General features: G+C 44.6%; 2 protein-coding genes across 7 annotated transcripts in view; one reads left to right on the forward strand and one right to left on the reverse strand.

Annotated features, from left to right (window-relative positions):
- LOC111980320 (cerebellar degeneration-related protein 2-like) overlaps window positions 1–6,047 on the forward strand; it is a 15,190-nt gene extending 9,143 nt beyond the window's left edge. The window contains 5 exon segments of the mRNA XM_024011045.3: window positions 1,742–1,837; window positions 1,840–1,853; window positions 2,925–3,073; window positions 3,359–3,523; window positions 3,706–6,047. Of these exon segments, the coding sequence (XP_023866813.1) occupies window positions 1,742–1,837; window positions 1,840–1,853; window positions 2,925–3,073; window positions 3,359–3,523; window positions 3,706–4,672 (1,391 nt within the window). The 3' untranslated portion in view covers window positions 4,673–6,047.
- Window positions 6,044–16,406, reverse strand: part of LOC111980322 (rho GDP-dissociation inhibitor 1) — a 21,028-nt gene continuing 10,665 nt past the window's right edge. For 2 of the 6 annotated variants that reach the window (XM_024011048.3, XM_024011046.3), the window contains exons 2-6: window positions 10,892–11,087; window positions 9,241–9,327; window positions 8,487–8,563; window positions 8,198–8,261; window positions 6,044–7,784 (exon numbers count right to left, since the gene is read on the reverse strand). In XM_024011048.3, the coding sequence (XP_023866816.1) occupies window positions 7,585–7,784; window positions 8,198–8,261; window positions 8,487–8,563; window positions 9,241–9,327; window positions 10,892–11,081 (618 nt within the window). In that variant the 5' untranslated portion in view covers window positions 11,082–11,087 and the 3' untranslated portion in view covers window positions 6,044–7,584. Of the gene's footprint in view, window positions 7,785–8,197; window positions 8,262–8,486; window positions 8,564–9,240; window positions 9,328–10,891; window positions 11,088–15,537; window positions 15,650–16,406 lie in introns of those variants that run through there. The other 4 variants (XM_070433731.1, XM_070433732.1, XM_024011049.3 and 1 more) reach the window with 4 other exon arrangements.

A 16,406-nucleotide genomic window follows, 5' to 3' on the forward strand; every position in this document is an offset into this window, starting at 1 on the left:
TAACTCTGGGTCTTCCTTTCCTGTGGCAGTCCTCATGAGAGCTAGTTTCATCATATTGATGGTTTTTGTGATTGCACTTGAAGAAACTGATGTAATGATGGACTGTTGTTTCTCTTTGCTTATTTGAGCTGTTCTTGCCATAATATGGACTTGGTCTTTTACCAAATAGGGCTATCTTCTGTATACCACCCCTACCTTGTCACAACACAACTGATTGGCTCAAACACATTAAGAAGGAAAGAAAGTCCACAAATGAACTTTTAACAAGGCACACCTGTTAATTGAAATGCATTCTAGGTGAGTACCTCATGAAGCTGGTTGAGGGAATGCCAAGAGTGTGCAAAGCTGTCATCAAGGGTGGTTACAATAAAGAATTAATATATTTTGATTTAACACTTTTTGGGGGTTACTACATGATTCCAAATGTGTTATTTCATAGTGTTGATGTCTTCACTATTATTCTACAATGTAGAAAATAGTAAAAATAAAGAAATACCCTTGAATGAGTAGGCGTCCAACTGGTACTGTACGTGTTGAAGACGGGCCTCTTGTCCTCTGCCTCTGTCCTTTTTGAATTGTTAACTCCTGTTGCCATTCATTGCATTATCTCTGATACGCACACACACAGCTACTGCTCCAGACAGCCATACTATAATTAAACTCATGTTCCTTAGATGTGTACTGTGCAGCAGCATGGTGTTCCCCACTGTTGTGTTCCTGTTAGTGCTGACACCATGCACTGTGCTGATTTTAAAATGCTACATTCATGTTCTGTAATGGAGGTCAATTGTTCTCAGTTTAACACCCCCTCTCCTCCTCCCACTGTACTGTCATGGGCTCTGAGTAGTGGGGCAGGCATGTTGGAGCCAGGAGCCAGCACAGCTCCCCTCATCCTTACTCTCAGTCCAAGTAGGCCTCGTCACTGCATCACCCAATGAATAATGGATCCATCAAGCTGCTGGTGGAAACCAAGTGGCTCGCTGCCCTTAGCCCTCCCAGGTCTAAAATGGGATCATGTTTGTATGCGTGTTTTATTTGTGGAAATGTCTGTCAYAGCAGATTGAGAGCAAKGAGCAGAGATGTGCTGGAGTTGATTGGTTTCTGGGGAAAATGTTACATCTTTGTCACAACAAGATTGTTTATGTGTAGCAACCAGTGCAGCTAAAACCTTTACGCTTGTATGTACAGCTCTTCTTTTTGGAGTGGGGTAATAAGAACTAAGAGGGATATTTCTGTCATTCTSACCAGGAGTAATGGTAAATGAGTTCTGAGATGACCTGTWMMMGTMTTMRSCRSTGTYWWKRKSASASAYCCTYMMRWYKKRAGGRTRTRTCKCRRWTKRRCRRCRRRTRRCCRSTYSWSWSASWCRKRWTTRTRMWGKGCWRKTRMMSYSAGKMKWCASAYYKMSMMSTRWWWKWSAGAYYAMYMYGYYMWWTWRWTTTRTTTWKWCCAGCAGGGGGAATTGAATGAGGGGATTTTCTCTCTATTGCTCGTTCTMATMGAATTTGAAATGAYGGGGCYAAGTCTTAAATTCATCACTTTAAGGAAAGCCAGAAAGCATTGCATTAATGGAGTTAAAACAGTCCATAATGATCCAACGCAACACTTGAACTGAGCTGGGCTAATGCCGCAACTACCAATATTACTGGCGGATGAAATGTGAATGAAAGAGTTAAAATAGTTGTTTTWCTGTATCCAGACCAGTACTCTCACCACTCTCTCTCGTCGTCCCCTCTCTCAGATCTGCACCTGGCAGCTGAGCTGGGGAAGACCCTTTTGGAGCGCAACAAGGAGCTGGAGGACTCCCTACAACAGATGTACATCAACAATGAGGAACAGTGCAGGAGATCGAGGTATAGATTCATACCACTTTCACTAAACTATGTGTGTGTGACTATTGTCAATGATATGCGATCTGACAACGGCCTGCCCCATCTTCTCTGAAAACATCTGAAAACCTTACTCTCTTCATAAACCGATAGTCTTAAATATCTTCCTCATCCACTTGACCCCCCCCCCCCCAAAAAACTGAACAGGCACTTGACCCCTTCCCCCTTTCTAGCTCTGACTACCTATAGCTACTTTATTGAGTAAAATGTACTTTCTATGCCTTTATGTGGTTGTCCCACCTAGCTATCTGAAGATGAATGTACTAACTGTAAGTTGCTCTGGATAAGAGTGTCTGCTAAATGACTAAAATGTAAAAATACAATTAAATGTTGAATTGCTGAGAGGCCATATTGTCAAGCATGGCACCGGACTGGTATGTTAGCTGGAGTGTGTGGGTTTTAAACTACTGACGGTGCACTTGATGATGCTGCAAAGTGGCTCTTCTCTCTAGGCTAGCACAATTACATTCACCTTGATGCGCCATCAAGCCAATTAAACCCTGCAGAGCTCTGATAGAAGAGGAGTAGAGTGCAGCTGCATGAGAGCGGGAGAGCGAGATAGTGTGTGTTTACTTAGTGTGTGGCTGTGTGGGAGAGGGGGACCCACTGACTCCTCTGACTCTGAGCCAGAGTCACCTCATTAGACAACAAAGACTGGCCTCCTTATTAGGCAACAACAAAGCTGCCTGCTGATGGCTGACTCAACCAATCACACACTTTAATCTGTTGGAGAAGAAGAATAAAGTTGATCCACACTTGTTTGTGTAGACAGGAATTAGGAAACGGATATTTTGCTTAACCATCATGGAATACTGTCATATCTGTGATTTTTATTTATTAAWTMTTTTAAATACAAATTTACAGCAGTGTCTGGCATTGAGTGTATCTCAATAGTCTAAAACGGCTTCCTCTCCTCCTCTCCATCTGCACTGATGTAACGTATAGATGTCCAGTTATTTTATATTAGTTTTAGACTCTTTCGATTGTCTCCCTGTAAGGTCCGTGTCTTCATTCACACGTATATTCCCCCTGCAGTACCTGTCCAAGCAGCTGGAGATGCTGAGGGAGATGAACGAGCAGCACGCCAAGGTCTACGAGCAGCTAGACGTGACGGCCAGAGAGCTGGAGATCACCAATGAGAAACTGGTTATAGAAAGCAAGGCCTCGCAGCAGAAGATAGACAGGTGAGGGTTAATACTCTCCTGTGTTGTTTTAGRTGCTATTATGAGCATTCACTCTATGTAAGACTGTACCATGACCTCTTTCTTCATGGTGTTTATTTCTAAGAAATATTTGGTTTAAGCGTTAACAAGCTTAGTTCTTGAATGGTTCCTACTGTTCATAGTAAATAAATAAGTCTCACTGTTGTTTTTGTAACAGGCTCAGTATAGTCACGGTACAGTATTGTACATTATGTTGTGATGTAAATAAGATTTAATCCACTTTCGTTTGTGTGTGTGCACTTCCAGGTTGACGGGTACCATGGAGACACTGCAGGCTCAGGTGGATACCATGACAGCTCGTGTGGAGGAACTACGTACACTAGAGGAGCTGAGGGTCCACAGAGAGAAGCGGGAGCGACGCAAGACTGTCCACTCCTTCCCCTGCCTTAAAGAACTCTGCACTGCACCAAAGTACAGTAAAGAGCAATGCTCTATGTAGTCTCTCTCAAAAGTCCAAAGTACTCTATGTGAAAATATGCTAATATGCTGAGTACATTTGCCAAATGACCTGAATGTATGGTGTTCAGATTACATAAGAATGCAATCTCCCTGCTGTATCCTTGTGCTCCTCTGTGTGGTGTATCYCTCTACAGGTATGAGGATGGCTTCCTGGTGGCCAACCCCGGCAGTGTGGACCTGGTGTCTGAGCGTGAGCACCGGCCGCTGGACGAGGAGAACGAGCGTCTAAAGGGTGTGGTCTCCTCCCTGAGGTCCACCATGGTGGCAGAACGGGGCCGGAGGGAGGGGGCAGAGAGGGAGTGCACAGCTGTGCTGCAGGAGTTTGAGCTTATGGAACAACGCCTCCTGGGGGCTGAGGGCTGCCAGCTGCGAGTGCAGGAGCTGGAGGCAGAGCTACAGGAGATGCAGCAGCTGAGGAGGTCCCGGGTCTGTCTGTTGGATGAGGGTCTGGAGCAGACCCTGCTCAACAATGCCCCCGAGACCGACACACCCGAGGAGGGACCGGGGCAAAAGGAGGGAGGGGAGGGGACAGGAGGGGGGCAGCAGGGAGGCCCCGTGAGGAAGAGCTGCAGCGACACGGCGCTCAACGCCATCTCGGCCTGCGACGCCTCTGGCAGGCGACAGGGCAGCTACGCAATCCACGCCAACGGCGTGCGCAAGCGGGGTATGTCCATCCTGAGGGAAGTGGACGAGCAGTACCACGCCCTGCTGGAGAAATACGAGGAGCTGCTGGGGAAGTGCCGGCGCCACGAGGAGAGCATGTGCCACGCGGGGGTGCAGACGTCACGCCCTGTCTCCAGAGACCCCTCCATGAAGGACTACGGCATGGCCACCCCCGGCCCCTCAGCCATGGTTGCTGCACCCCCCACCCCGCCCCAGACCCCCTCCACCCCAGAGGCCCTGGAGGGCATCAGCCGGCAGGTAGACCAGGTGGACAAGAGGCTGGGCCAGAACACCCCAGAGTACAAGGCCCTGTTCAAAGAGATCTTCTCCCGCCTGCAGAAGACCAAGAGTGAAGTGAACTCCACCAAGGGAGTCCCCAAGGGTAGAAAGTCCCCAAGGGTAGGAAGTCCTAAGGGAAGAAAGTCCAAAGACAAATGAGCTGCTTTCGTGATACTACTGAACATGACCTCTCCTGATACTACTGAACATGACCTCTCCTGATACTACTAAACATGACCTCTCCTGATACTACTNTCCTGATACTACTGAACATGACCTCTCCTGATACTACTGAACATGACCTCTCCTGATACTACTAAACATGACCTCTCCTGATACTACTAAACATGCACTGAAAACAATGGGTACAAAAGCCACAGATTTCTTTCAGAATTTGTTTCTCTTTGTTTGACCGTGTTTGTTCAAAGTGGTCACTTGATGTCTTAATGACAGGTTACCTGTACTTCTGCACTGGGGAAATTATACAATCTACTGTGGATGATCCCCTCCGCTGTTTTATCCCTCTCTAGATACTGCCACGTTTTATCCATCTCTCTGGATACAGCCACATTTCACCCATCCCAATATGAATGAATTGTACATCTGATGACATTCATCATCTGGGTAGATGAAATGCCTTGATTCTTGACAACGTAGTCGTGCACCCTGTCTTTGGTCAAGACAATCCAGTACAATGTTTAAATGACTGAGCGTGTATACTGAGACTGCATTAATTCTATTTAAAATGTATAAATAATTGCTATTTTAATGTTTTTGATGACTGACAATGAATAACATGTGCAGAGCTGTTCATAAACAATCTAGTTAAATATTCCTGATCTCAATGAATAACACTGTTGCCTTAACATCTTAGGCTTCACGTATGCATCAATCCAACATATACATTGGTTTTGAAATCAGTAGGTGAAGCCAGTAGACTTCAATTGAGGGAGCCCATGGTACTCAAGGAAGTAGTAACTTGTTCTAAATTAAATACTGTATGTAAACTGTAAAACTCAGTGTATTGGTGAATTTACCTTTTGTAAAAGGATTCTCAAGATGGATATGATAATGTTGCCAAAATGGAGTTATTGTCCAAGCTAAAGAACTGAGGAGCTCCTGATGATGCACTGTGTAGAAATGGAACTCTCAACCACACTTGACTAAGCTACTGTAACTGTGCTCTAAGCACCGACTCCTTGTTTTCTGGACTGCTTATTTCAAGTACACAAGGGGCTCTAGCTGCCCTCTTATCAGTACTTTGGTTTGTCATTTTAATATTTTCCTTGTTCTCTTCTGCTCTTCATTGTGTACAAACTTCATGTGATATGGTCTTCCATGCATTTGTAGACGACCATCTAAATGTCTAACATTGTGTTCTGTTCAATGAGAGAGGTTGCTGGTGTGTTAGATGGAGCATGCATGATAGACGGGTAAAGATGGTTTACAGAACGCTGTACTTTAGAGCTGGATCAATAACAGAAGTGTAAAAAGTAACATGACTTTATTGATTAAAAAGACAGCGTGACCTCCAGTCTGAAGACTTTAATGTGACAGGTGAACAGTATTCTCCAGGTGGCACAGCAGAGTTACACAGAATCAAAACCATACTGAAACAATGATCCAATGAAACCAAACAAAGCCTGAGCCCTACATCACAAGTTATGACGTTGAAAAATGGAGTGTAGAAAAATATAACACGGTTATGTAGTAGTAAGAGGTCTTGGCTGTTCTCGTTCTACTTGAAACTCGGTCTGTGCACAAGTTAGACCTGACCTAAAATAACTATTTGATGTTGAGCTCCCATTCTGGAAGTAAACCGACGAGAGCAGCTGGTGGTTGTAAAAGCTAGAGGCACAGCCAGTTTTGGTAATCCTGGAGTTGATTCATACTCGAGGGGTGCAGATTAACAACCCTTGTGACATTCCACCTCTGTTCACAAGGGCCACCAGCAAGGCCCCATATGAGACGCTACAGTAATGGAGTTAGTGACTGGAAGAAGGCCACGGTCTGCTTAGAGGGCATTTGACAAGGAGCTCATTTCTTAGTTGTCAACAAAACCAGGTTCTTTATATCAGCAAACTGCACTAAAGGTGGTCCACATTGAGACRACCTGATGTGGTGAGGAGGGAGCAGAGATGGCTGCTGTTCACTTTCATGGTCTACTTCTACTGGCTAATCTGGAAAGAAGGTACAAGCATCTCAATGGTCTGTCTGATCATCTGTTCGTGCCTAAAACCCTGTAGGAGGCTCTCGTAACAATCTGACAGTTCTGTTCTAAAGGCAAATGGCTCTTTGTAATAATTTCCTTCATCGTTAGTTCTACAGGAATCCTCTTTAAGGCCACTTGGCTGCTGAATGAACTAGGTAGGGAGGTGAAAACCCTGATCAGGAAGAGGCACACTTGCACCTTCAGCAGGTGGTCACAGTGCCTCTGGTGGACTGCCGGTAAGTGCTGATCATGCCYCCTCTTAACGGTTAGGAATTCACACTAGTTCCAGAATAAACTAATTGTGTGGACTCTGGTACATATAATCTGCTCAAAGGCTTTCCACTGACAGAGGGCAACGTCCCCAACAAAGAGTACAGAGTGTGGATCTACCACAGCCTTTAACACACAGCAACACCTTTACAAGGCAGATCCTGGTTGTATAAAACAATCAGCAGGAAGGGGGGTAAAAAGGAATGACAGAAAGACAAGAGGGGATGAAGGGGAAAGGATGGAATTCACACAGTTGATTATAACATCCATATCAAGAGCATTAACAAATCAATCTTTCATTTAAAAAAAAACATTTATATACAAACTAACCAAAATAAATTCATGATTGTGCACATGATTTGCTTTCTCCACATATTCAATACTCAGCATCACAAGGAGTGTGTGGGGGAGTGAATGGCATGACAACGATTGCAATGAAACTACTGCAGTGATTGCAATGAAACTACTGCAGGGATTGGGGTGGACGAGAGAGCAATTTGCCTAAATTACTTATCACATAATTATGAATTCAAAATAATGGAGGGGGAATAAGAAGAGGGGAATGGGGAAGAATTAAGTTGACGGGGACTCAGTCTTTCCACTCTTTCTTGATGTTAAGGTTCCACTCCCAGGAGAGGTGGTCGTGCTTATCGTCATCAGTGAACTTGGACTTGATGTTGTAGGTGCCGCGGGCCAGCATGCCTTTAGGGGCCTCCTCCAGAGGGGTCAGGAACTCGTACTCTGCCGGCCGCGGCCCGTAGCTCCCCACCATGTAGTCTGACTTGTCAACTACACAGAGAGGGGATTAGATTTATTTTCCAAAGTTTCCTCTTGACAAAAACTTCTCTGCGTCACCAAATACAAATACTATGGCCACTCCGGAACTATTAACAAGTAATTTAATGACCGTCTAGGAATGCCAATGTAAATACCTCATCTACTAACTTGACCTAATTACTGTGCACAGGCGAATACAGTCACCTGAGTTGACCAAGCCACTCCCAACATCCAATCCCAGATACATCCCTAACCCTGTCTCCGATGCACTTGTGGATATCTGAGATAATTGGATAAGTATAAGCAATATGGTCATATCCCCATGTTGTCCTCTAGACAGAAGGTACACTATATTGCTTAACCTTATCCGGCATTCTCAAATTCTCACAGTAGACAGAGCAAGGAAATGAAACAGCAGAACTTACCCTTGACTCCTTTCCTGTAGGTCTGCTGGGCATACTTCAGTCCAGACACAATCTCCTTGTTGACCTGCAGACAGAGACAACAGTCAGTGATGAGGTCACATCCTCTTTCCACATCCACCCTTCGGATAAGACAGCAGCCCTTTCATGATAGGACATGATAGGACATTCAGCTTACAATTGAATTTCAATGTCCAAAATAGCTTGATAGTGGCCAAGCTGACACTGGTCATGCTAGTTGGATTGGATAAACAGACATAACACGTTGTTGAAAAAGGCCAGACTCATTCACCTTGAAGCTGATCTTTATCTTGTACTCCACGCCTTCCTTCAGGACAAAGGACTGTTTCTTAAAGGACTCCAGGTCTCCTGAGGCGGCCAGACCACAGAAAGAGAACGTCAGAGACCCTCAGGCAGAGTGAATGCAGGAGGAGTCTATCATTTTGTTCCAATATATGCAATGCACAAAGTTCTCCCCTGGAAGTAATCGTGTTAGACTGGATAGGTGAAAGGTGTCAGATCAGTGATTCAGCATCTTTAAAAATGTGAGCACAAAGGCAGGATTTTCTAAGTGTTCCAACAGGGTTGTAGCCTGCTATTATAGTGTCCACTAGATGGCGTTTCCCTGTATGTGAGTTCAGCTCTATGGCCCTGGTTTCTTCCCTGTAGGTGGCTCTACAGGCCATATGAGGGTAGAAGAGTCTCAAACCAGCAGAAGAAATGCCTCATTAACTCAAATAATAAAACCAATACATTAGGAATGGCCCATGGAATATGCCTGATATGTCTACTGGAAAACGTATGTTTCTAAACCATAGGTGGCCAGGTGTTGCGGCTACTATGCACAATTGCGGCTGCTATGAGGCAATGTCTTTAGTTCCACCCTCACACATTCATATGGAAAATATTACATGTGCTCACTACAAAGGCTTCTTTTCACACTAAAACACATTACAAGTCTTTCAATATGGAGCCTTTTCTCAAAAAGTGCACCTCTCTCACGCGCCCTGTAAATACCAGTACAACCACTGTGCTSCTCTACTCACCCTGTAGGTCAAGGGTCAGGGGCAGCGGCGCCGTCTCACACATCAGGGTCAAGCGTGTCACCTGGACATTGGGAGCGTTGGGGTCTACTGGGAGAAAGGGAAAAAAACAAAGCAAAGTACAAAAATTTAAAAATAATTCATGGTAAACACAAAAAACATTGACTATTATAAGCAGTGCATGTTTAATTCTTTAGAGTCTAAGACATTGGGGGGTTAAGATGCTCATACTACCGATCATTTAGCTATTTTATTTAGAATTTTAGGACCCCTTTAGGTATAATTTTTTATTAATAAAAATTTGATTTCAGCCTTTAATACTAAAGCCCATAGAAACGCATTGAATAACACATTCATGAATGGAAAAAGGTCAGTCAAAAACAAAATCATAAGAAATAAGGTTTTAAAGTGTCAGTCCTAGATCTAGGAGATATATTTATTTTTTTAAACTATGGAAATATATATATATATTTATATATTCAACAATTTTTATGGGTAGGCACAAAACTACCTTCATACTTCCATTTGTTTTTAAAACCGGTGACACTTGTGACACAAAATGGAGAATCTCCCCTTTCAATGGCTCCCGAGTGGCGCAGTGGTCTAAGGCACTGCATCTCAGTGCTAGAGACGTCACTACAGACCTTGGTTCGATTCCAGGCTGTATTATAACTGGCCGTGATTGGGAGTCCCATAGGGCGGTACACAATTGGCCCAGCGTCATCTGGGTTAGGGTTTGGCCGGGGTAGGCAGTCATTGTAAATAAGAATTTGTTCTTAACTGACTTGCTTCGTTAAAAAAAAGAGTGGTCATAATAATTTCTAGGTCAAACTGTTCCGACGCTACAGACATTTAACGTGAGAAGACCACTTTTCAGGATGTCTAATGGTCTGACAAACACTGTTCTAGCTGTGCCAACTTTCAGATGCGGAAGTACGACATCGGAGGATGTGGTGGATTGAGATGCATCCAAATGCAAAAAAACTTCTCTAGCTTAAATTGAATGATTTTGATGGGGATTTTTTGTTATGCACCGGTGCGTCAATCAACTCAAGGGGGTTAAGTCAATAGGCTGAAGCAGAAAACTACAACAGTTCATGAAGAACAGTTCAACTGTGAATAATGACATTTGCAACAGATGAAAGTGAGTATCAGACATAAAACAATGTGAAAATATTTCTATCAGCGATCAGTGGTTCATCGCAGTCTTTGATACCGCAGCTCTAACTAAAGCCCGGGCGGCTTGGCCTCCTTTCCAGTCAGCAGCCTGTATCTTGCCAGCCTGTATCTAGTTCACAGACTACTGACCTGTCTGGGGGGGGGGGTAACTCTGTCACTGCTGTACCCACTGAGCACCAAGACTGCTAACCTGTTGCCCTCTCCCACCCTCTCTTATGGTATTTGCAAACTCATTCAATTAAATCCCTAAAAAGAAAGCCTGCTGAAGGACTTGAAAGTAGGAGGGAATTAAAAGAAAATAAACAAAGAGATGATTGCATGAGATGTGCATTGTGGATGTGGGTTTGTTTTCTAATCAGGTCAAGAGGGAGAAAGAGAAACAGTCTGCAGGGCTGGAGTGTCCAAATTGCATGAGTGCGTCTGCAGAGTGTGTGTGTGTCTCTACAACATGTGTAGTTGGCGCAGCAACACAAACCTGCAGCCGCGGCGGCGTTCCCCAGCAGGGCCTCCTTGTACTTGCGCAGGCTCTCGTCGTCCTTGTCCAGCTCCTGGATCTCCTGCAGACTCTTCTGAGCGGGGGGCTTGTAGTTGACCCCGCCCTCCGCTTCCTCGTTGGCCGCTGCGATGGCCGCCAGCTGTTCCGGGGTGGGATCCTGCTCTGCCATAGTCTACTGAGAGCGAGAGAGACACAGGTCAGGAGGTTTGGTCCAATACGTTGAAAATAGATCAACAAACTGTGAGCACAAAACATTTGAAAAACCCCTCCAAGGCACTGTCTTACCAAAAAATGTAAAAGCCTTTATTAAGTTACATCGCAGGAGGACAAGATTAAAGACAGCACACCTGAGCGTACTCCCTGAATAGTTTGTCAGGATGAAAAATTGGACCTCCCTACAGTACCTCGTCTTCAGGTAAACCACTGGTCTGAAATGACTGCATTGGTAAAAGACGTGTAGTAGAGACCTCACATGCTACTAACTAATGAATCGTGTGAGATTGGTTACTTTTACAGGGGAGGGAGGAGGTAAGGATGTTGTATTTCCAAACTATTCAAGCAGGGCCAGAGTTTGAAAGATGGTAGCAGSAAAGATGGTTTAGTATGAACCAATAGAAATCCCAGATCACGCTTGTAGGCGATGTCATGGCAACGTTGGCTAGCTAAGCTCATGCGCAGAAAAACGTCACCAGGTCTAGCGGTCGTCTRGCGCAGAACTGCGGATGTACAGGCCATCAGATCAAAGGCACTCCTTCCATATAAAGTTGTTTTTGACAAAAATGAAAACGTGTCACTTTGTCGAGTAACAACTAAGGAATCATTTTTCACTTCTCAAACCCTGGTCGGCCTCAAGTCTGCTTCGCATGGGTTCCCGGAAGTCTTGCGATATTGGGCCTCTGGGTTTAGAAACTCTGTGGTAGCAGTCAACACGCCACTTCCCAGATGCTCATTAGGATCCTTTAAATAAATCTGATTTGCATGCAGTGTGGGGCAGGCACCAGATTAATAGGGTGTCCTGGTAGATGATTATGGACTTACATCCTTCTCTCATTGCACTTTGACCTCAGCAGCCTCATTGCTGCTCTGAAACAATACCCAATCACACACACAGAGCCAGGGCATGTGACTGAGCCTAACCAGAGCCTTCTATTGCGATAAAGATTCCGGGGCCTGACTCACACGTCCTGGCTTGGACTACATTGGACACAGTCCCAGTATGGAGGTCAGACCAGAGGGGCCAGCGCTGTACACGCGGGGGGAACRACYGAGGGCTGGTTGGTCGAAAAGCAGAGCTTTATCTCAACTCAAACCCTCTCCCTCCCTCCTCTACCACACTGTAGTGAGCTACAGTCAAGCTTCTGTGGATCAAGCAGATAACAACATGCTAATGTGGGAGCAGCACCCAGCTGCACTGCATTACCAGTCAACATCAATTAGGGTCTGGGGAGAGTGATGCTAAGCAGGAATCAGYACAACGATATTAGGGGAAGGGTCCTCTTGCCAGAGAGGTGGGTGTCGTGAGGAGAGAGCTGTGAGTGTTGAAATCAACCTTTCCCCCCAGATAGGGAAGGGAAAGAGGATACCTAGTCACTTGCAAAACTGAATGCATTCAACTGAAATGTGTCTTCCGCATTWAACCCAACCCCTCAGAATCAGAGAGTTGCGGGGGGGGCTGCCTTAATCGACATCCCTGTCACCGGCGTCCAGGAGCAGTTGTTGTTGGGGGTTAACTGCCTTGCTTGTTGGGGGTTAACTGCCTAACCTTTCGGTTACTGGCCACCGTTTTTTCTATGGGTACTAGCACTATTCATGACACAAACTGTTCACACCCATCTAGTTAGCGAAGATAACATTTTTGTTGGTTTAAAGCTAATTTCCTGCAATTTGTCACGGGGTACAAAAATGTTGTTGCCGTTTTAAAGCTCACGTTCTTGAAATTCTATACATTTTGCCATGTCTAATGTTTATTCATGTGTTATTTGAGTGACTCAAACATTACAACAAAATCTATGTGCTAAAAAACCTAGCTAAAAAATCTTTAGCTGACATGGCCTAGTTGATCTTTGGACATTTCTGACAAGTTATAAATAGCTCTCTAAGGTCTACAATGACTGAGGAAAACTGATGATACACTACTCAATTTCGAAATCGCACCTACAGCTTTCAAAAAGCCGGACAGAGGTTTTCTTTTTTTTTAGGGGGGGCGGACACCCCTTGCCCCACAGTTTGGGAACCACTACGCTAGGCTACCTGCCGATTAAGTACTGTAGTAATATAGAGGCCTACATCTAGCCTTCGTCTAGCTGGTGTAATACCTCTGCTACACCGAGGTGATTTCATAACACTGCTGCTCTGTGCTTTCTGTCTTCCTTCATGAAGACTGGCCTCCTTGTGGTATTGTGAGTGATTGGCACAGAGCGCCTCTCTGTATCCGTGTACACACCACAGTCAGCAGCGTAGTCTTCAGTGGTAGCAGTTCAGCGTGATGGCGCCAATGCCATGCTGCATTTTCTACTGATGCATTAGTGATTTACTGCATCTAATACTTTAAAAGGTTCACTGTACCACAGACCAATACAATCAATTAACTGAGCAACATTGAGTATCTCTGACGAATTGTAAAACAGAAAATGGCAAGAGCAAGAATACTACTTTGACAAAGGGCACTGGCAGACCTCCACTGACACAACACAGAACAATGCCAGTATGTTTGTGGATGTCAGTCAGTTCACAGGAAACCACCTAACCAACAATGAGACAGGAAGCCTAGGCTATGCTATATATCACACACTGTCATGCTCATGCAGCAGTCGAGTTTGAAACACACTTGTTCAAGGACCGTAGTAGCTCACACATTCCAATATAACGAGAGAAACCTTAGGCCCATAACAATAGTAGAAAAAAATAACAAAACAGGCMTGTGCTCTAAAAAGCCACGTAGAACGCCTCGGGGGATGTGTGAAAGATGTTATTATTGGGCTACACACAACATTGATGCTGTGCCATGAGCAAGGCTCCAGATGAACAGACGCCGGTATTACCTTGGTGACATAACGCACCATAAAATCACAGCTCAACACGCAATCCCAGCAATAGTACATTAAAATCACACCACCGCAAACAAGGGCTCCTGTCTGGCTCTCAAACCTCACCACACTAACCAGTTCCACCTCCCTCCCTCTGCCCCTCTCTGTTTTGCATAGCGCCTGACACACAGATGGACCTGCGCCAAGCAGGAACTGGGAGCACATTGCACCATTTTTCCCCAAACAGGGCCTCTCCACATTCTCATTAAAGCAGAAATTCCTGTTCTGTTAGCAGTAGTGTGTTTTGGTAGCTCAGCTGTGCAAATGTGTGTGAAGTTGGCGAAATAGTGAGAAGGACTTGTTGCTAGGAGTGGGAGGACGGGACCAGATTCTGGGATATTGTGCCATCTTTCTCACCTCATCTCTATTCATCAGGCAGTCGCTCCTCCACATGTGCTAGCCTAGATCCAGACCTGAGCCTTGGTGGACTGCCGCTACATACCGAGCTGTCCSCCAGGATTGGTGTGGTGATAAATGAGAGGGACATACTTTAGGAGTGCTATATTTCTCTGCTGCTAACGCACACCACAACACAGCCTCTCATGACTGGCCTGCTGTTGGGTCAAGCAGCTACAGCTGGAGGGGATGTGTGRATCAGAATAAGTGGATCAATAAAAAGAGGGGGTGAGGTGGGGGACATCAGGAAATAGTGACAAACAAGAGGGTGAAAAACAAAAAGCATAATGTTGAGAGTACTAGGATGGGAGTCAGGGTGGCTAGAGTTTTTTTATTTTTATTGTACAATGCAACAATTATCATGACAACCTTAAAGAAATACATATTTTAGTAGAAAGTTACAACGGATGTGAGGCACCATCCGAGCAGTGACCCACTTCAGTCTCACACGTTTATCAGTGTGGCCATTGCTTGGCATGACTGACTAATGCCCATAGGCAAACAAGTAGACTATAAACACTGTTCAATAGTTGGCAGCCATCTCATTCCCAACACAGTTTGGCTTGCATAGAATAAATTATTGGAGCACATTCAGATTCTGGCTTGACCTACCATTTCAAGATAATGATTCGTATGCGATCTTCACTAAGCACGAAATGGATGATTGGGTCAATCATATGTCCACTGAGCTCAATGAAATAGATTAGGCCTAGTTTCAACAATAACATAAGTCCCAATACACATTTTTCCACCAGGTGACATGGCACACATAGTGACTGACTACGGAAATAAATAGGCCTTGTTCACTCGTCACTGCTAAGTGACATGTTTTGGTGTAACTGAGGTATAAATACAGGTAGTGATCGGTTTGTGTCAACATTGAACCCCTCACACTGGTTCTTACCATTGGCAGCTAAATAAATACCAKTAGCTTTAATTGGAGGATTATCCCCATTTGATCAGGTTCAGGAATAGTCATCCAAGCACTCTGGTTTCTAGAGTAGCTGACACCCAGYTTAGGGCTGTTCCTTAGCAACAATTAGAGCAGTGAGATTCTTGGGACAGAGATTACTGCTAATAAGGCATTGGGGAAATGTTTTGGGGTGTCAGTGGTGACACATCAAGAGGATTCCACTGACAAACCTTTTTGGTTTCCTTTGGAGATTCAAGGGTCTTCATTACCAAATTGAACAAGGGCGAGACACGCCTCCTGAGTTGATGAAAATGGCTAAAGACATTGTGGTTGATGGACGAGGCTTTCTGTAAGCAGGACACAAACATAAAGAAATTCAGCACAGGTCAGAGTTGGAGGCGAAAGTGACAGGAACTCAAAGACAAAGCCTTAAGTTCCTCTTTTCCTTRAAAGTTAGTTCAGTTTAATCTTAAAATCAGAAGATTTCTTGGTCAGAAACCAGATCTTAATCCCCCAAAAAAGGCAAACAAGAAAGGGTTCCTCAAGAAATTTCCAGCTCATAAATCATTCTTCTGTAGTAAAGGTCACATAGCGGTCTTTTTATTTTATTTGTTCAACTAACCCATTCACTGTGTACTCTCATAGGACTTCACCTTTGACATTTCACAGGGAAGAGTACAGGAAAGGGACAGCACAAGGCTGACAGCAAATTGAATGGAATTTTAATAGATGACACGATACATTACAAATGCTAAAATAGAAGCATTTACTGCAATCTAGTCTCAGCCATGTCCCAGTTCTAAGGCAGGGTAAAAAGAAAAGAAAAAAAAGTGATCGCCCAAGTGTATTCTGCAATAGAGAACAGCTGGCATTGCCCAAAAGCTACAATTAGCTTTAAACCACAGAGGGGGAGGAGAAATGGCAGTCAGGACAAGAGAAGAAGAGATTGAGAAATCAGGGATTACGTAATCATTCATTGGGCTGAACTCCAGCTCCAGGCAGGTCTCTGATAAACCTACCTAATCACTGTCAACCGCCTCCAGGAACGTTGTGCTGTACCAACAACTAGAGGTCGACCGATTATGATTTTTCAACCCCT

This window comes from Salvelinus sp. IW2-2015, linkage group LG20 (genome assembly GCF_002910315.2).
Source record: "Salvelinus sp. IW2-2015 linkage group LG20, ASM291031v2, whole genome shotgun sequence".
NCBI lineage: Eukaryota > Metazoa > Chordata > Actinopteri > Salmoniformes > Salmonidae > Salvelinus > Salvelinus sp. IW2-2015.